Source organism: Aotus nancymaae, unplaced genomic scaffold (assembly GCF_030222135.1).
Source record: "Aotus nancymaae isolate 86718 unplaced genomic scaffold, 86718_ANA_hifiasm-v0.15.2.pri h1tg000004l, whole genome shotgun sequence".
Taxonomy (NCBI): domain Eukaryota; kingdom Metazoa; phylum Chordata; class Mammalia; order Primates; family Aotidae; genus Aotus; species Aotus nancymaae.
Window position 1 is genome coordinate 1,175,043 of NW_026988415.1, and position 19,061 is coordinate 1,194,103.

At 48.7% G+C, this 19,061-nt stretch overlaps 2 protein-coding genes across 5 annotated transcripts; one reads left to right on the forward strand and one right to left on the reverse strand.

The window, feature by feature from the left end:
- The first annotated feature begins 10,425 nt into the window (after positions 1 to 10,425).
- Positions 10,426 to 11,977, forward strand: LOC135277557 (heat shock transcription factor, X-linked member 3-like). Its single transcript, XM_064383696.1, has 2 exons — positions 10,426 to 10,921; positions 11,378 to 11,977. Exons 1-2 carry the CDS (start codon positions 10,439 to 10,441, stop codon positions 11,975 to 11,977), a joined length of 1,083 nt encoding a protein of 360 aa, XP_064239766.1. The 5' UTR covers positions 10,426 to 10,438.
- A 999-nt stretch (positions 11,978 to 12,976) lies between these two features.
- LOC135268327 (protein EOLA1) lies at positions 12,977 to 18,306 on the reverse strand. 4 transcript variants are annotated; one of them, XM_064360691.1, is made up of 6 exons: positions 17,900 to 18,306; positions 17,007 to 17,094; positions 16,816 to 16,863; positions 14,655 to 14,798; positions 14,271 to 14,552; positions 12,977 to 13,411 (listed from the first exon to the last, which is right to left on the reverse strand). In XM_064360691.1, the coding sequence occupies exons 5-6, from the start codon at positions 14,521 to 14,523 to the stop codon at positions 13,188 to 13,190; spliced, it is 477 nt and encodes a 158-aa protein (XP_064216761.1). In that variant the 5' UTR covers positions 14,524 to 14,552; positions 14,655 to 14,798; positions 16,816 to 16,863; positions 17,007 to 17,094; positions 17,900 to 18,306; the 3' UTR covers positions 12,977 to 13,187. The 4 variants fall into 4 exon arrangements, with proteins under 4 accessions (XP_064216761.1, XP_064216754.1, XP_064216750.1 ...); XM_064360684.1 differs by having other exon boundaries at positions 16,797 to 16,863; XM_064360680.1 differs by lacking the exon at positions 17,007 to 17,094.
- Positions 18,307 to 19,061: the final 755 nt, after the last annotated feature.

Sequence of the window (19,061 nt, forward strand, 5' to 3'; positions counted from 1 at the left end):
CCCTGAAATAATATTTAATTCCCCTCACGCAGCAGACGGTGGCAAGAAGAAAGGGACAGGCAGAAGTCAATGGAGAAAACAGAATTCTGTTGACTGAGGATGGCAAAAAACCCTTTTTCTCAAAAAATAATATCCTAGAAGAGAAAGAAAGCATAAAGGCCTTTAAAATTTATATGTATATGTGTATATATATGTATATATGTATATATACACACACACGTTTTATATATATGTGTGTGTATGTGTATGCATATATATTTACCTTTTTAAATTTTTGTTTCTTTTTTTCTCAGAGACCTCTTTTTTGAACACACACACACACACACACACACAGGCACACACATATACATCTTGGATCTTAGCTTTTAATTAAGCTGACATAACAATTGTGCTCTTAAAAAAATCCTTTTAAATCTCATTACCATATTTTGGCTGGGATAAACTGCTGATATTTCAAATGTAACACAAAAATATCAAACCAGAAAGGACTTGATTAGGAACCAAACCCAGGCTGTCATGTGAAAAAACAGCAGGATCTTAGCTACAGAACTATAGCCATTGCTCTTTCAGTTTGGCTTGTCTACTAAAAGGTGGCCTTGTTATGTAAATAAAGCACCTAAGGTAATCAAATTCTTTTTTTCAGTTGCATGATTTTAGTCAATTCAGAGGCCTTGTTCCTTCAAATTTGACCAAGTCCAGTGGAGTTGGCCAAATCAATTGGGAAATAGACTGAAACAATAAAAAAACAGAAAGGCAGTTAAGCAAAACAAAAGATAGCGCAAACTATAGGATTACTGAGTACTCTATGATAAGGAGAAATTAAGACCAGCTGGTTGTTAATCTTAACTTTTAGCCATTAAGGAAAATTTCCAAGACAAACTTCAATTCAGCTACTTACCTAGGAATGGGGCCCAGCTGAAGACTTGTTTGCACATTTTTCAGCCCTGCTCTGTACGTAAAGCCAACATGTTCTGTTCAGATCATTGGAGCACCCATTGTATTAAATAGAATGAGAAGTTGTCCACCACAGAATTGCAAATAAAAGCTAATTGGATTTTTTAACCAAATTTGGTGTAATTTTGTCTTTTGACACGTTTTCTCATTTCTGAAACTTTAGGACTCTTTATATATTCTGCATAAAAGTCTTGTTTGGCATATAATTTGCATATATTTGTGTAACTCCACATTTGACTTTTTATTCTCTGATCAGTGTATTTCCCAAAGTAAAAGTTTTAATTTTGAGGAATCCAATTTATCACCTTTTCCTTTATGAATCATGCTTTTGGCGTTGTGTTTAAGACCTCTTTGCCTGACTTTAGGTTATCAGTATTTCCTCCTGTATTTTCTTTATAAGTTCTATAGTTCTTCACATAACATTTGAATCTATGATCCACTGTGAATTAATTTTGGTCTAAAGTGTAAGATTTTGGTGAAGGTTTTTTTTTAAATACCATATGGATACTCAATTTTTCCAGTATCACTGATTGAAAAGCCTAACATTTTTCTAATGAATTGTCTTTACTTCTTTCTAAAAATCTCCACTGCCCATGTTTGTATGGGTCTATTCAAAGACTCCCCATTCTATTCCAGTAATCTGTATGTGTCTCCACTAGCCAATTCCATGCTGTTTTGATTACTGTAAGCTTATCTTGCATCTTTTCATTGAGCAGTATGATTCCACCATGATTTTCTGCTTTTCTTTTTTTTCAAAAGTGTTTTGACTATTCCAGATCCTTTGCCTTTCCATAGAGTTTTTGAGTCAGCTTGTCCACATGTACAAAAATTCCTGCTGGTAGTTTGACAACATTTACATGGAATCTACAGATAGTTTTGGTATAGGTCACACATCTCCACTGAGTCTTCCAGTCCATGAAGACAATATGTTCATATATTTACTTGGACTTCCTTGAATTTTCTTCATTAGCATTTTGTCATTTCTCCACACAGATATGGACTTATTTCATTAGTTATATAGCAAAGCATTTTATTTTTTAATCTATTAAAACTGATCTTTTAAAATATGGGTTTTCCAGTTTTTATTGTCCATTCTTATTTCCAGTTCAGCATATAAGAAGCTTCAAGTCTCCCTTCCATTAACACAAACAAGAAAAAACCCGAATCAATTGAAAAACAACAACTTTTCTCAGATTTGCTTGCAGAACTGAGACCACAGGGCAAACTACCATACCAAAGCCAAAGAGACAGGCAAATACAGTCACACCTTGGAGACGAGAAGTCCAGGAGCTGAATACCCAAGTACATGTACCAGGATGGGAAAACCTCATCTGTACAAGATGAATGGTTGGAGGCTCAGTATCGGCAAGTTTGAAAGCTCTTGGGGGAACTGTGTTAACGGGACTACCATCCTTTCCAAAGTTTTCCCTGTCGGGTTTTCTAAGTGAAGACCTGAGAAAAGTCCCTTCCTATAAGGAGATAGGAAAGAATTCATTAGAAATATGCCCAGAGGGTTCTGTTATTCTTACCAGGGCCTGGAAGCAAGAGAAACTATTTTTCCAGAGTCTAACTTGCTGGGTTTTTTCTAGACATTAATTAACTTGTGGGAAGGGAAATAGCCAATTACAAGACCATCCAGCCTTCTTGTGTCTTCAAGGGGAAAACAAAACTGAGAAGCACCAGTGAAAGCTCAGCCTGCTTTGGAATTCCTTTCTTAGTTGAAAGCCAGACATAATGTACTATGTGAATGGAATTGAGGAAAATAAGCCTTTAAAGTGACAGTTTGTTTTTGTCTGTTTAGGAGTTCAACTGTGTTTACTGTTTCCTGGAGCCATAGGTTTCAGAGGTTAAACTTTCTGTGTTGAGTTTCCCTAGATATTTCTTCTTAAATGAAATCTGAGATACAAAGTTGTTTCAGTGCTATTCCCCTGCTATTACATGAGTCCTACTGACATACTGGTAAAGTATGGCAAGGAGGAAGCATTCCGCAGACCTGTGAGTAAGTCTGTCTTTTTACTGCCCTGTGCCCTGGGCTGAGACCTGCAGAAGTGCTACTCATTACCGCCCCACAGTCTTCTCATACGTTTTTGGACCAAATACCTTGTTTGAGAATAGGATTCCCTTCCTTGCGACTTTTAGATGCTTTTCCAGCTGTGGTTGATGCTGCAGCCACAGGTGACAGATTCAGGGCTGGGGCTCATCTGTGAGCTAGGACGGCAGGATCAAAACTGTCTTTCCCTCATTCCCTGTATACTGTATGGGCCTGCCTTCCTCGCTCTTGGACCATAGAGAGAGACTCTTTTCATAAAGCTCTTTCTGTCCACTCGAAATTTGGGCAACCTTTGGGTCTAGTCTTAGAGATAGAGTAAAAAAATAGCATGAAAATTTCACCACCATACTGATTTAACCTCAACTTCCAGTATCTTTGCCCAAACCTCCTGCTACCATTTATTGTATAGAAACGTGAACTTTTGGTAGGAGAACAGATTTAGATTTACAGAAAAGTTGCACAGATAAAACCAAGGATTTCCTTCACAAAGTGGGTGGAACAATGGAATCTATCTCAACGGGGAGTGGTGAGGTTTGAATTAGATGTTTGCAAAGCATTGAGAATGGCCCCTGAGATCTAAGAAGCACTCAAGCAAGCTTGTCCATTATGATTCTTCTCAGCAGTGTCCTGACCTGCAACTTCCCGGAATGTGAGATGGAGAGGCTGGACAGTTATGTCAGGGTCCCCAAAATGGACCAAATGGGGGACCCCAAACCACGGAATCATGTCCAGTAGCTCACTAGGAGAAGTCACAGGACTCATGATATAGTCCTACCCATGACTACAACTTACTACAGTGAAAGGCTACCAAGTACAACCAGCAAAGGGAAAGGGTGCACAGGGAGAAGCGCAGGAGACCACACACAGGTTTCCAGAGTCACCTCATCTCCCAGTAGGGTCACGCAGAATGTACTTAATTCCCCCACAACGAGCTGTGACCACACATGTAAAATGTTGCCAACCAGTGGAGCTCCATGAAACCTCATCACTCATGATTTGGACTTGGGGCTGGTCACATAAGCAGTTCTCCCTGGCATGACCAAAATTCCAGACTCCCAGGAGGAAAGCACTATGCAGCTTTTTGTTTGCGTAGACAGCTGGGGTATAGTGAACCACTCTTGTCAGTTTTGAGAAAGGTGGAATCCCTCCCAAATCCAAGTCCTCAGAATCCAGCCAATGGATAACATTGAAAGCAGCAGGCTTTGCCAGAGATAGCAGTGAGGCCTGCTGTGTGAGCTCTTTTCTGCACAGTGCACCCCATTGGCCAAGGCATATTACAGGAAAGTTATCATAGGACCTGACGCAGCAGGGTGAAACCGAGCTGCATATAGATGTTACTCGTGCCTGTTATGGGTCCTGAACTGAACCAGTTAACACAAACCCCATTAACCACAGAGGTGTACCTTAGACAGCCACATGGCTTCCCTCCTAAATTTCAGTATTTTTTATTTATACTTGGCCAATTCAATCAACTGGGGCATCAATTCAGGTAAAACACAGCCCTGGACAGTAAGTCTGAGCTGGCCTGAAAGCCATCCAGGGCTGAGGCAGTGTCATGACAGGCAGGACACATAGGATGTACTATACCCAAGCGTACACATGGTCCCCCTGCAAACTTAGAGTGGGCAACACAAGAGGGTGTACCTAAGTCAGGCAGCACAGGTTAAGGGGCCACACTGTGGCCTCCCACTGTAGCACCTGCACAGGTTTTCCAGTACAGGCTATATAATCCAGTTCCATCCTTGGTTTCCCTTGCAGACAATTTGGCTTGTGCATGACAGGTGCACAGGACACCTGGAGGTGCTCTGTGGGGAACATGGAGAAGATGGGGCCACGCCCTCTGGCCCCTACTCAGTGGGGTCAGGTACGGTCTCAGACGTAGCCATCATTTTGGATACACAAAACTTGCAGAAGCTTGCAAAGGCAGCATGGGGTGTTTTCCTTCAGCAAGAGGAGAAAGCTTTCAGGAACAGTTCTGAAACACCAAGGTCACAATGCCTTCTCCTGCACCTCTCCAGATGTCTCATTCTCTTCTTCATCCATCCTTATAAAATCAGCATGGCCCACTGAACAATAAAAACTCTACAGATTGCTTCAATCATCTCTTACCCTCCCCCTGCCCTTCTTGCCTGGCAGGGCTATGAGAGAGAGAGATGAAAAACACTGTCATACAGCATCATGAGAACTGAAAGACTCATCATGTTTAGGAAGCAGTCAGGAAGAAATCCTGCATTTCCAAGAGATTCCAAAATGGGTTTAACCCTTTTCATCCTGCGCATTTATGCCGTGAGGGGTGTGGAACAACAATTTAAAAACAGATGGGAGTGTACAGTAAATGACACAGACCACAGAGCACTTAGCACAGTGGCTTGACTATGAGTTGCCCAGGTCACTGGCGTTTTGAACAAAGAATTGAACAAAATGTACAAAGTGGCAGAGTAATGAAATGCAGGAACAAAGCAGTGACACAAGAATTTCTGAAAATGAGAAAGCTCTCCGCAGAGTGGGAGTGGGACCGAGCAAGCGGCTCAGGGGCTCAGTTACAAAGTTTTCTTTTCTCAAACCCCCACTTGAGGTTCTTATCGGCTACCCCTTATCTGGATGAAGGATTTTGTCTGTGGCTAATTAAAGGCTGAGGTGAATTGGCACCCCATGCACATGAAGGTATGGTCCCTGCTTGGCCCATGGCCAATCCTAGGCACCCTCCCTTTCCACCTGAGATGTGGTGGAAGGGGGATGGGTGTAGGGACAGTAGCCTCTGATCCTTTGTTACTCAGCCTGGAGAGATGGGGTTTCTGCCTTTTGGTTTACCTTTAGGAAGTTTGTGTTAATTGGCCTTAAGTTTCCTGCCCCCAGACCCAGGTGTTTTCCTTTTGATCCAGCTTTGGGAAGTCAGAGTGAAGTGACCTTAGATTTCCTGCCCCCAGACCCTGGTGTTTTCTCTTTTAGGAAGTTAGCACAGATTGGCCTACAGTTCCCTGTCTCCAGACCCTATTCTCCTGTCTCAGTAGGAGCTCACAATAATTGTCCTGTCATCACTGTTCTAGTGTAGAGCAATGTCCAAGGATACTAAACCCCACCGAGCTCCTGGTGACACAGAACTTTCTTGGTCCAACATGTATGTATTGAGGGCCACATCTGCACTGTGGTCTCAGCCATCCTCACAGGCCTCTTAGTCCACAGCGGACACAGCCCGTCAACATGCCCAACCTCACAGAGCTCCGGATCCACCCAACCAATGGTGGAGAGCTGTGGTGGGCCAGTCCCTAGGAATAAGTCTTGTCAGCTGGCCTCATGGGGTGACCTGGCCCCTGACAAGCTGAGTGGCTTCTGGGTTGAAAAGGGTGTTCCCACAGGAGAGGCAGCACAAGCACCCACACCAGCAAGGAAGTTCACAGTGTGCTCAGAAAACAGCACCAGAGGGAACCAGAGGTTGAGAGTTGTCTTACCCAGGACCCAGCATCAAGCAAATGCTGAGTGAAGGAGGGTTAGGCATGGCAGATGCCTAAGTGCGCAAGAAAGAGGGCCCCGTGGCTAATGAGGCTGGGAAAGGAAGGCCTTGGAGGAGTGAGGGGTTGGTGCTTACACAACTGACAAGTTCTGAGCCACAGTTTAGAAAGACTCCTCTGGGGCCTAGGGAGTAACGCCACACAACTACACCCATCTGAACTTTGACTAACCTGACAAAAACAAGCAATGGGGAAAGGATTCCCTATTTAATAAACGGTGTTGGGAAAACTGGCTAGCCATGTGCAGAAAGCTGAAACTGGACCACTTCCTTATACCTTATACAACAATTAACTCTAGATGGATTAAAGATTTAAACGTAAGACCCAACGCCATAAAAACCCTAGAAGAAAACCTAGGCAAAACCATTCAGGACACAGGCATAGGCAAGGACTTCATGACTAAAACACCAAAAGCAACGCGAACGAAAGCCAAAATAGACAAATGGGATCTAATTAAACTTAAGAGCTTCTGCACAGCAAAAGAAATTATCATTAGAGTGAACCAGTAACCAACAGAATGGGAAAAAAATTTTTGCAATCTACCCATCTGACAAAGGGCTGATATCCAGAATCTGCAAAACTTAAACAAATTTACAAGAAAAAAACAAACAACCCCATCAAAAAGTGGGTGAAGGATATGAACAGACACTTTACAAAAGAAGACATTTATGCAGCCAACAAACATATGAAAAAAAGGTCATCATTGCTGGTCATTAGAGAAATGCAAATCAAAACCACATTGACATACCGTATCACGCCAGTTAGAATGGCAATCATTTAAAATCTGGAGACAACAGATGCTGGAGAGGATATGGAGAAATAGGAACACTTTGACACTGTTGATGGGAGTGTAAATTAGTGCAACCATTGTGGAAGACAGTGTGGTGATTCCTCAAGGACCTAGAAATAGAAATTCCATTTGACCCAGCAATCCCATTACTGGGTATATACTCAAAGGATTATAAATTGTTCTATTATAAAGACACATGCACACGTATGTTCACTACGGCACTAGTCACAATAGCAAATACTTGGAACCAACCCAAATGCCCATCAATGATAGACTGGATAAAGAAAATGTGGCACATAGACACCATGGAATACTATGCAGCCATAAAAAAGAATGAGTTCATGTCCTTCGCAGGGACATGGATGAAACTGGAAACCATCATTCTCAGCAAACTGACACAAGAACAGAAAACCAAACACTACATGTTTTCACTCATAAGTGGGTGTTGAACAACGAGAACACGTGGAGACAGGGAAGGGAACATTACACACCAAGGCCTGTTGGGGGGTAGGGGGGCTAGAGGAGGGATAGCAGGGGGTGGGGGGATTGGGGAGGGATAACATTAGGAGTAATACCTAATGTAGATGAAAGGGGGATGGATACAGCAAACCACCATGGCATGTGTATAATAGCCTTGTAACAATCCTGCACGATCTGCACACGTACCCTAGAACTTAAAGTTAAAAAAAAAAGAAGAAGAAGAAAAGAAAGACTCCTCTGCGGTAGGATGAACCAAGTGCAGGGACACATCCTAGAGCCTGGGAGAGATCAGCAAGGAAGAAGCTCCTGAAAGGCCAGGGGTAGGATGAGGAAGGAAGGGCCTGGGGGACCATGTGACAGGCAAGGCCTACATAGCGATTCTTGCCCTGCGGCTGGCCTCGTGCCTTGGGGCCCCACTGTCAAGAGCTCGGCACTGTTCTCGATCACTGCACAGCTACAAAGACGCTGCAGCAAGTCCGCACTGAGACTGCTTTCCACAGGGCCCCTGGTCCTCATACCCTAGTCAGCTGTGCTCTGCTTGGGTCGTCTGACCATGATTATTTCATTCATAAAGCAGCAATGCAGGGGCCATCTCAGGGGCCTTTGCAGCAAGGAAGAGAAGACCAACCATTTTCCTCAAAGGGGCTTGCAGGTGGCAGATGACTCATGAAGACTGTCTGAATGATTGCTGAAGGTTGCAAAGCTGAACTTTGGGGACTGAGCAGGCTCAGCCAGAGGAGGCCAGCCTTCCCATGACTCTTCTTGACTAGATTTAAGTCAGCACCCTAAATATTCTCTCCAGGGGATAAGAGTAGCTTGATGTCTTAGACTTGTAATCCCAGTGGACATTCTGTGACTTAAAACCAAGGAGAATGGTGGCCATATGACATAGTGTGACTAAATCAAATCAATACCAGCTCTTGGCTGAATGCTACCGTGTAGCTTCCCTAGTGATTTCCTTCATGATTGTTCCCCTCCCACCTAATGGCCAAAGGCCCTTATAAAAGTAATCAGCAGGGTTCATGAGGTCACAAAAGCCACCACTAAGTATCATTTGCAGTGTTAAGAACTCCCCTATGAAAAAGCACTTTGGTATGTAAGTGAAAGATGCCAGCTGTGTAACTGAATACTCAAGGATCTCCTTTAGAGATGTCACCGATATTTTAATATTTAGCCTTAGAGTATGTGTACCTAGAGGTTACATTGAGTCCTTGAACAAAACCTTCGCAACGCTGTTTAAAAAGCATGACGACTATGATCCAAACCTGCATCCAGGCATGTGGGGCACTATGAAAAATTAGATAGCCCTGAGATTAAAAGGCACCTTGGGAGAGCCTCCTCCAACCCTCTTCGCACCCAGGGCTGACCCCGAGTGGGCAAAGGGTGCTACTCAATGGGACAAGGGCCCAGGGTCCTTTCAGCCTGGGGCCTTTCCACTGTATCACTCTGTCTCCCTATACAGAGTGGATATTAAGAACAAAGTTGTCTTTAATGGCTAGAGAAGGTGTATCAACCAAAAGACCGTTGTATCCTCTCATCTGAGGCTGAAGATGACTTTCATTTAGGTTTTCTCCTTCCTCCTGCCCACCCCAACACACACTCATATTCTCATCTATTTTCAAATACACAATGATGGCACTTTTGTGCTGGATTACTTTAATCAGGTCTAACTAAACAAGTAGAAACTTTTCTTAGGACAGTCTGTGTACAGCAGGCCTCAGAAATGCGCATGTCTTGGGCAATGAAAACAGTATTTGTGAGCAAAAATAGAAACTAAAGGTAATCTCCTGTTGCGATCTGCAAGACGGAGAGATGCAGGGGCAAGCAGAGCTCCACAGGAGACTCCAAGGCATAGCTGAGGATGTGGCCATCCAACCACAAATGGTGCTTTGGGTAACACCATGGTAGGGGAGTGAGAGGAGTGCTCCCGCCATACTTAAGCACAGCACCCCTCTGGGGACAACTCCATCAAGTGGAATAAGAAACACTTTATCCGGGCCCACTGGCGCGGAGCCAACCAATCATTAGGAGTACCTGGAAGAGACCAAGGAGGAAGGAGATGGGGGGATTGTAAAGAGGGGTGCTACTAACGCAGACCAGGCCAAACAGCCTGGTAGGGACCACCATCTCCTAGAAGGCAGTCACCCGTGAGGGGCCCGTCTGACTCAGGCAGTCTTGGTGAAACCCAAGCTAGGTCTAACTAGAGGCTGGCTCTTGAGCGAATCAGAGGCTAGCAAAAGGCCTCCCCTGTCTTCAGGGGTGGGAATGGCCATAGAGTCATGGCTCCTCAGCTCATCTGGGGCCTGGCCCTAAGACACAATGTGCCTGTCAGAAGACGGGAGACTCCCTGGGAACTTAAACCATGCCTGTTTACACTTTTAGAAAAGGGAGAAGCTGAAAGCTACGCTACCTGTCTCCTCCCTCAACATCTGGCCAGGGCCCCCTCTCCAGATTGGCTGAGAGCCACCTTTGTGACATCACGTGAAAAATAAAGCAGATGATGAGTTAAGCAGCTGGTTGCCCTGACACCGAGACTCTAGAATTCTGTGGACAGTATTTCTTGGGCACCCGCACTGGGACTGAAGGCATACTGGACTTGCTAGGACAGTGATAAGGGTCTTGGGTACAAAATGCTCCCGATTCTGGTGTAGCTCCATGGCGAGTCAGAATACTGAACAGGAATATGAAGCCAAGCTGGCCCCATCTGTTGGTGGAGAACCAACAAGTGGGGGCCCATCTAGTTCATCACCTGATCCAAATGTGGATTCCAGGGAGCTTTTGGACAGGCACGAGGACCAAGCCGTGAGCCAAGACTCAGGTTCTCAAGACAACCCACAACCAGAAGACCAAAACCAACGCGTGGCCAGCATGGAAGACAACCGCAACCTTTTTAGGCTTTCCTTCCCAAGAAAGCTTTGGATGATGGTGGAGGAAGACACATTCCAGTCTGTGAACTGGAACGATGATGGAGATGCTGTGATCATCGAGAAGGATCTCCTCCAGAGGGAGATTCTTCAACGGAGAGGCGCAGAGAAGATCTTCAAAACAGATAGCTTGAAGAGTTTCATTCGCCAACTGAACCTCTACGGATTCCGCAAAATACGCGCAAGCACCTCTCCAAGAGACAAGAATGTGATGGTAAAGTACAAGGCATTTCTGTAATCCCTTTCCTTTGTTTCTCAAACATCTTCATAGGACACCAATGCAAATAATATACCGTAAAAGAGTTAAGTGTCAAAGATAACTTTTTTATATGTATTTTGCTTATTGAAAGATGCAAACTATACAATTTTAAAAGTAGGAATTTTGACATTAAACTACAATTCCCTTAAAGATAATATAAAGGAACATATTATCCAGACCCGCATATTACCTCTAAGGGGGTTGCAGTTTAATATCAAAATTCATGCTAGTTATATATTACCACCTTGCCCTATGAACTGTTTACCTCTAGTCAGGTCATGCTGTAGGGCATACCACACCTGCTGCCACTTAAAGCATTCTTTTCTCCATTGCAAAACAAGATCATCATTTTGGGAGGCAGGAAAGGAATAATTTATCCCGGAACAACTAACATACTTCATTTTGTTTCAGATCTACCACAACTCCAATTTTCAGAGAGGCAAGCCCTGGCTCCTGGAGAATATCCGGAGAAACGGTGACCTCAGAAACGCCACTCAGCAAGCGACCCACGTCCCAGCTCCAAAGAGGTCGAAGCTGGTACCTATAAGACACCCCCTACAAATCCATCACAGCAATGACAAGGATGCAGCCATCGAAATGTCCCAGGGGGGAACCCCCAATGTTCAGGGACCCAGTGGCACCCAGTCCTTCCCGTGCCCACACCCTGGTACGTGGCCCATCTATGTGAACCCTATCACTGGGCATCCCCCGGGATATGGGCCCCCTCAGGAACCAAATGACCCAAATAGGGAGGGCACCTCTGGAAATGACGCGTTTGCATCTTCGGCTACTGCCGGGATGGAAAGCGCAAGGGAAGTGCCTAGCAGCCTGGTTTGCCCAGATATTAGTAGTCTAATGTTTTCGTGCAATGTCTGCTACTCCATTCTGTTGGCCTCCCTCTTGGTCATGACTCCAAACGAGCCCTCTGATGATGAGGAGGAGGAGGAGGAAGACTCCTCAGGTTACAACTCTACACTCTGTGAACAGTTCAGAAACAATCCAAATCCATGAATTCACAGGCCACTAGTGCCCAATAAAAGTTGCCATTTTCTAATGAGAAACACCTTTTTGGTCTTAAGAAAGAAAAACAAAATTCCATGGAAATAAATAATAAACAATTTAAATGAGAACTGGTGTCTGTGTTCTTTCTAACCTTCTATACGACACGCATCTCATTGGCACAAGCCAGAAGAGGCTGAAAATCCTGTCCAAGACAGGCTTTGGTCCCCACTGTCCTCATTCATTTGGAGAAGCAGCATTTTCACACACCCAGCAAAGGATGTTGCTAGGAAGCGTCGAGGCCAAGCCCAAGAAGACCTGGTCCGCTGAGATTTGCCTGCTGGTCAGGAGAAAGAATAGCCTCACTCCTTATCCTGGCAGTATCTTTAAACAGGAGATTCTTCCCCATGGGTCCCTCCCAATGTTGCCAGGAAGTGTCTGATCAGCAGGTCAGCATCCCTAGTCTAGCCTACCGGGGCCCCCTGAGTCAGGCCACCCCATTTTGCCAAGGGATTTACGACCACTGTAACATCCCGGCTCAGAAGAGAAGGGCCACTGCTAGGATATGAAGTAGCTGTGTGATGCAGATGACACACATGCTTCAGGAACTGACAGACACTTTCATAAGAGAGTGAGAGTAACCTGAAAGGACAGACAGCTGCTCTTGTCTGACGTCCTCTCCATCCTGGATGAGTCAGTCCATTAATGGCTGCTCACTACCAGGCAAACATTCGGTGCCAGGTCCGGCTTTCTGTAATGTCGCCTGCGTGCTAGATTTGATGAGTTTTGACCGGAACGGAGACAGGGGAAAACACAGAATGGAGCCTCATAACTGGTCATCTACAACACATTTATTTGTATAATCCAGAAATTAGCAGGACCAAAATTGTAGCCATGCCGAGACATTTCCTGGCAGCTTTTCCTTCTACCCAAAGGACAAAGTACTCGAGACACTGCCTGTGTGCCTAAAGAGGCATCACACGAGGAAAGCCCCACCCCTACTTCGTTCATCTGAGCAAAGAAACCTATTCCCATGCACAGTGCTTAGTGGCTGGGGCTCTCCAGAGCAGGGGAAATTCAGACTTCACCTAATGTATGTAGGTCTGCATCATGATGGTGAATTGAAAGCAGCTAAACGATTTAGCTGGTTTCATCTGATGGTGAATTGAAATCATGATTTAGCTGGTTTCCCTGCAACATTCCTCTCAGGAGCCCACACTTGTCACACCTCATGCCCCAAAGGGATCAGGTGCTCTGGGATGTCTACCTGGAATACCTCCTTGCCTCCTTTCCTAGGTATGGGCTCCAGTAACCACCTGGGGTTTGAAATCACAGTCAGGTACTTCTGCTTCAGGCTGGTCAGTACAGCTTGATTTTCTAGTTCCACAGCCTCATCAGGAGTTAGGTCTTCGGGGCACTGGAAAGTTTCCCCAATGTCAACGAGTCCTGTACACAAAGAGAGATACACATGAATGCTTTTCACTTCCATAGCCCAAGGCCTGCCTGTGTGACAACACATTTACTCAAAGTCACAATCAATAGAAAGTAAGACGGCATCAGCAAAATGACAAGAAGGGGGTCGAGTCTTTTTTCCACAGCTTTGATAACGAACCAAACTCGATTCAGCGAATGCTGGGAAAGGCAGCGGGGAGGGCTCCAGAAAGGCAGAGGAGAGGGTCTTGTCTTCAGTGAAGCCACACAAGTAAGAGGCGGGTCCAAGCCAGACTGCTGAAGGCAGCGGTTGCAGATTGGAAGGGCACCAGCTACCGCCTGGGAACCTACAGGTGATGCCTACGCAGGTCACCGGCGGACAGGTGCTGATGTCAGAATTCAGTCACTCAGAGGTTAGGGGACTCGCCCAGGGTGCCGTGAGTGGTGGGGCTGGGGCAGGCTCGTGAAGCCAGGCAGACAGCCCAACTCTAGAGGCCACCTGACCCATTCGGCAGGCTGAACTTGGTCTCTGGCAGACATGTGCAACCCGTGCACACACGCACACACACACACACACACACACACCAAACACCACACGTACCATGTGCACAGGGACCTGACCCGGCTTCTCACTGAGATCAGAAACAGGAACTGAGGCCCAGAGTGGAGAAACAATGTAGCAGAGCATGCGGAAGCCAGGCCCGCCAACCCCCAGCCCAGGGCCCTCGCTGCCCCTTTGGAGGTTTGTCATCAAAGGAAACTGTGCTGTACACGCCAATCAGTTCAGACGACAACAGGAGGCCCCACACTCCCAAGCAAGATCTTGGGTGGCGGCTCCGGGAGTTGCCTGCGCATTTGGCACATCGTCACTTACCCGCTATCACTCCTCGACCAAACTTTTCCCCTTCTCGGAGCAATGCCTGAACCCGGGCAGGCGTCATCCGGAGCCTCTCCACCAGCAACTCCCGCCAGGCATCACCTTCCCAGTCCCGGTGAGCAATGTGGATGGCGATGGTACAGTTCCGGTAGCTGCTCAGCAGGGGGCGCCAGCGCGTCTCCACAGTCTTGACTCCATTCAAGACAAAGCCAGCATAAGGCTGCCGGAAGGAGAGGCAGCCAAACTTCATCTTCGCAAGCTCCCGGGGCCTCCTGTGGCCTGCCGAAGCACAGAAGCGCGTCACACGCCAGCCCTCCAAGCTCACTGGCAGTGGTCCTGACCTTTCCCCCGTGTCTCCCAGGTCCCTTAAATCCCACTGACCTTGATGGTCCACTGCTTCCGTGTGTCACTACGCAGTCACTGATGTCCAGCGCCACGGAAGGCCCAAGAAAAGGGGTTGGGACTCGGCTGACTCAGGTCCATTTCATGGAGTCCTTGGGGAGGTCTGGAGTAGGGCGGGGGCAGCTAGAGGAAGGCACAGGCCAGATAGCGTGTGGTCAGTGCTATGACAGAGGTCACCAAGCCCTAGGGAACACAGAGGACAGAGGGCCCCCTCGGCCTAGACAGAGTGGAGAGGCGGGGCTGGTGTTAGCCCTCTTCCAGCACAGAGGGGCAGTCCCAGGCTCTGCTTCTCTTCTGTTCCCCCTGCTGTGCCCCGCCAGTACTCTCAGTGCCCTGGCCTTGCTGCCACCAAGGCACTGACGTTCCCGGCTCCTACTGCAGGGCTGCTGAGCCCAGGTCACTGATATCCAATCTCAGCTCTGCTCTCAGGATGCACCATGACCTCAGTCGGTCCTCAGTCAGACATCTCCTCCCCACCCCTCTGGGTGCCACCTTCCTCAAGCCCTTTCCCCCACCACTGCACTCCACGTCAGCAGACACCCCTGTCCCCGATCTGAGCTGAAAAAAGATTGAAAATCAGAACAACTGCCACCTCCCCGAAACACATGCCAGCCTCTGGCATGGCATGATCCTCAGATCATCAAATGGAATCCTCAAGTAACCAGCAGGGTCAGTGCTACCGTGAGGCTGTCTATGGCTGAGGAGAATGAGGTGCCGGCCCACAGTCACATGCGCTCTTACTTCTCACGCCTCTTGCCTGGGTCCCTGCCTCCTGCGTGTGTACCTTGGGAGAGGGTCCCCTCCTCCTGCATGGAGTACAGCCCTGTGCTTCAGAAGGAGCCATGGGCTTGAAGCCAGAACATCAGCCCAGTCGCAGCCTCTCAAGATGTCTGAGAGGCTTCCCGCCCCAGCCATGTCCTCTCCTCTCCCCTTTATTCACCACCCTGCAGCCACACAGGCCTTCCATCCACTGAGGGAACATGCCAAGCTTGTTTCTACCTCAGGGCTTTTGTCGGTTGTGATGGGTTGCATTGTGTTCTCTTAAAATGCGTATGTCCTAAACCCCAGCACCTCAGAATGGGGCCTTATACATAAGGACACAGTCATTACTGAGGTGATCAAGCAGAACTGAAGTCATTAGGGTTGACCCACATGCAACGTGGCTGGCGTCCTTATGAAAAGGGGGATGTTAGAGACAGTGATGCACACGGGGAGGACACCATGAGAAAACGAAGGCAGAGATAAGGGAGATGCTTCTACAAGCCAAGGAGTGCCGCCCAGTCAACCCAAGCTAAGAGAGAGGGACAGACCAGATTGTCTTTCACAGCCCACAGAACAAACGAACCCGGCCGACACCTGGATTTAAGACTTCCATGCTCCAGAACTGTGAGACAACGAACGTCTGTAGTTTAAGCCAGCCCATTTATGGTCCTTTGCTTCAGCCATCTTGGCAAACTGCTGTTCCCAACACATCTCCATAGGATAGGGCATGACTCTTCCATTTAACAGCACATCAAGCCCATTCTTTCCATCTGCCCACCTTCATCTACCTTGTTTTCACTGCCTGTGTGATATCCCATTGTTGGTCATCCCACAATTTGCCTGACCATTCCTCCACTGAGGGAGAGTTACAAGCTGCTTCCCACTTTTGCCACTAGAAATGGTATTTCCACTAACACTCGCCGTGTGAAGACCTTTTGAAGAGAATGCCTCGGCCGCCTGGCACGCACATCTAAGATGCTGATGTCTGCCTTCCAGCAAATGGCCTTCCACGAAGACTCACCCGTGTACACTCCATCAACCCAGCCACGGTGCCATTTCTTCACACACTTGTGGCTCTGAGCATCATTATTCTGCTGATGGGTGACAAAACATCACCAGGTTCCTTGGTTCTGGATTACTTCTGACAGAGGCTGAATGTCCCCCACAGGGCCTGGCCACACCCATCGGGATATGTGGCTACAGTGAACGTTTGCCTCTTTTCCAAAGCTCAGTTTCTTAGCCAACCCTTTTCTCGTCATCACCACAAAATCACAACAAATGTGAACTGGGTGTGTGGGGAATCCCTAGTAAGAACTCAGGTAACTGGAAAGGCAAGAAGGGGGTTGAGTCCCCTCCTACCTGGTGCTGCAGAGAGTACCTGCTTTGCAGCCTGAGGAGGAAACACTCTTCCACGTAGCTTCTTTACCTGCACAACAAGGAAGATAAGGAGGAAAGGTCATTAAGTGCAAAACAGCAAGGCTGGTTAATGGCCCTAGGAAGGTCATCTACTTAGTAGAAGGCATTGGAAACCAAGAAGAGCTGGGAGGGCCGGTCTTATGAGTAACACACCTGTGCACCTCACTCAGTTTGGTTCTGCTCATCACAGCAGTGGGACCCTCGGCACCTGTCTGGGTCAAGGACCACAGGGTGCACCAGCCTGCAGGGCAGAACATCATTTAAGTAAGTTGAGTCGCATTCCTACAACTGAGCACGCTCTATCCGAGGGGAGAAAAATGCCACTTCCCCTCCCATTGTCACTGGGCGAGGGTTTGGGGGGCTTACATCCCACTCCCCTCAGCTTAATTCTGGGTAGGTCACGCTGAGCACGATGCCACAGGCCACAGAGCTGTGCACTGCCTGGCCTCAGGTCCAGGCAAGCTCACAGCAGAGGGTCCAAGCTGGAGGCAGGGAAGACAGGGCCGAGATGGGGTCGGTGTGTGTGGAGCAGCACAGGGCTTTACTTTTTTGACACAGAGTTCCGCTCTTGTCGTCCAGGCTGGAGTGCAATGGTGCGATCTCGGCTCACCGAAATCTCCGCCTCCCTCAACTTACTTAAACGATGTTCAAGCGATTCTCCTGCCTCAGCCTCTGGAGTAGCTGGGATTACAGGCATGCTCCACCACGCCCGGCTAAAATTGTCGTATTTTTAGTAGAGACGGGGGTGTCTCCATGTTGGTCAGGCTGGTCTAGAACTCCCGACCATTCGCCCGCCTCGGCCTCCCAAAGTGTTGGGATTACAGGCGTGAGCCACCGCGCCCGGCCCGAACACACGGGATTTCTACTCGCAGACGCATGCCGCCAGTAGACACGCTTAGAAGGAGCGGGGCTGAGACCCTGGCGAGAGCAGGGGACAGGAAAGGGTGCCTTGGGCGCGCCCCACACGGGTTCCCAGACTCACATCCAGGGAAACCCCAGCCCTCAGGTGCTGTCCGCAAGACGGCCGAGCACACAGGCTCCCGTACCTTTCAGCCGCGGCCGCTGTTACGGTCTCCGGACCCTGAGAGTGGTCGCGTCCAGGGCCGACTCTGGCTTTTGGCAACAGAAGAACAGTCCTCCGCCTACGCAGGAGGCACGTACTCAGCCTTGCATATAGACAGCCAAGTCTTCAGAAATCCACTCTTCGTGAAGCCATGCACTGACGTCATCACGCACTTACGCACGCACTGGCCGCCAGGAGACGCTGTTCAGTTTACGGGTCCTGACGCCCGCCAGCCCACCAGGCCAGCAGGGGAGCTGGAGACCGGCAGCCTGGACAAACAACCGGAAGGAGGAAAAGGAACCGGAGGGAGGAAAAAGAAGAGGGGCGGGACAAGGCCACCAGGCAGGAGTTTTAAGCTCAGAGCTGCGACACCAGCAGGGAGGAGCTGGGAGAAACCACGGGGGAGGGTCGCGGGCTCAGGGCTGAGAGGAGGAGGTCGCCGAGCTGGGGAGGGGAAGGGCGGGACTGAGATAATCGCTGGGGCGGGGTTGAGTGGGGCGGGAATTAGGCGGGGTTGGGGGGCTGGGCGAAACCATTGGGGGTGGGGCCTTGGGGGATGTGAGCGAGGCCTTAGGAGGTGCTTGCGGGGAACCAGCGCGGTGAGGGAGGGGGCCGCTGAGAGGAGGAGGGTGGGGCTGAAAGAAATCGCTGGGGAGGGGCTGGGGGCGGGTCTTTGGAAGCAGAGGCAGGAGAAGCAGGGCGGGGCTTGGGGTGCGGAGGGGCGGGGCTCAGAGGGGTGGGGCTGGTTGGGGGTGGGGTTTTGGTAGCACCCACCGGAGAAGCAGGGCGGGGCTTGGGGAGAGGCGTGGCTCGGGGAGGGGCGGGGCTGAAAAATCTGCTGGGGAGGGCACTGGGGGCGGAGCCTTGGGAGGAGCCACCGGCGAAGCAGGGCGGAGCTGGGGGTGGGGCGGGGCGAGAGTAACCCCGGGGGTGGGACATTGGCCGCAGCCACAGAGGCAGGGCGGTGTTTTGGGAGGGGAGGGGCTGCGAGAAACCGCTGGGGCGGGGCTGGGGCGGGGTCTTGGAAGCGGCCGCAGGAGGAGTAGGGCGGGGCTGGGGGAGAGACATCTCTGGGGCGGGGCTGGAGAGGGGCTTTTGAAGCAGCCCTGAGAGGAACAGGGCGGGCCTCGGGATGGGGCGGAGCC

Coding starts and splice junctions, on each gene's coding strand:
- LOC135277557 (XM_064383696.1), top strand. CDS start 10,439: ATGGCGAGTCAGAATACTGAACAGGAATATGAAGCCAAGCTGGCCCCA. Junction 10,922..11,377: donor CAAGAGACAAGAATGTGATG/GTAAAGTACAAG, acceptor ATTTTGTTTCAG/ATCTACCACAACTCCAATTT.
- LOC135268327 (XM_064360680.1), bottom strand. CDS start 14,523: ATGAAGTTTGGCTGCCTCTCCTTCCGGCAGCCTTATGCTGGCTTTGTC. Junction 13,412..14,270: donor TGGTCGAGGAGTGATAGCGG/GTAAGTGACGAT, acceptor CTTTGTGTACAG/GACTCGTTGACATTGGGGAA.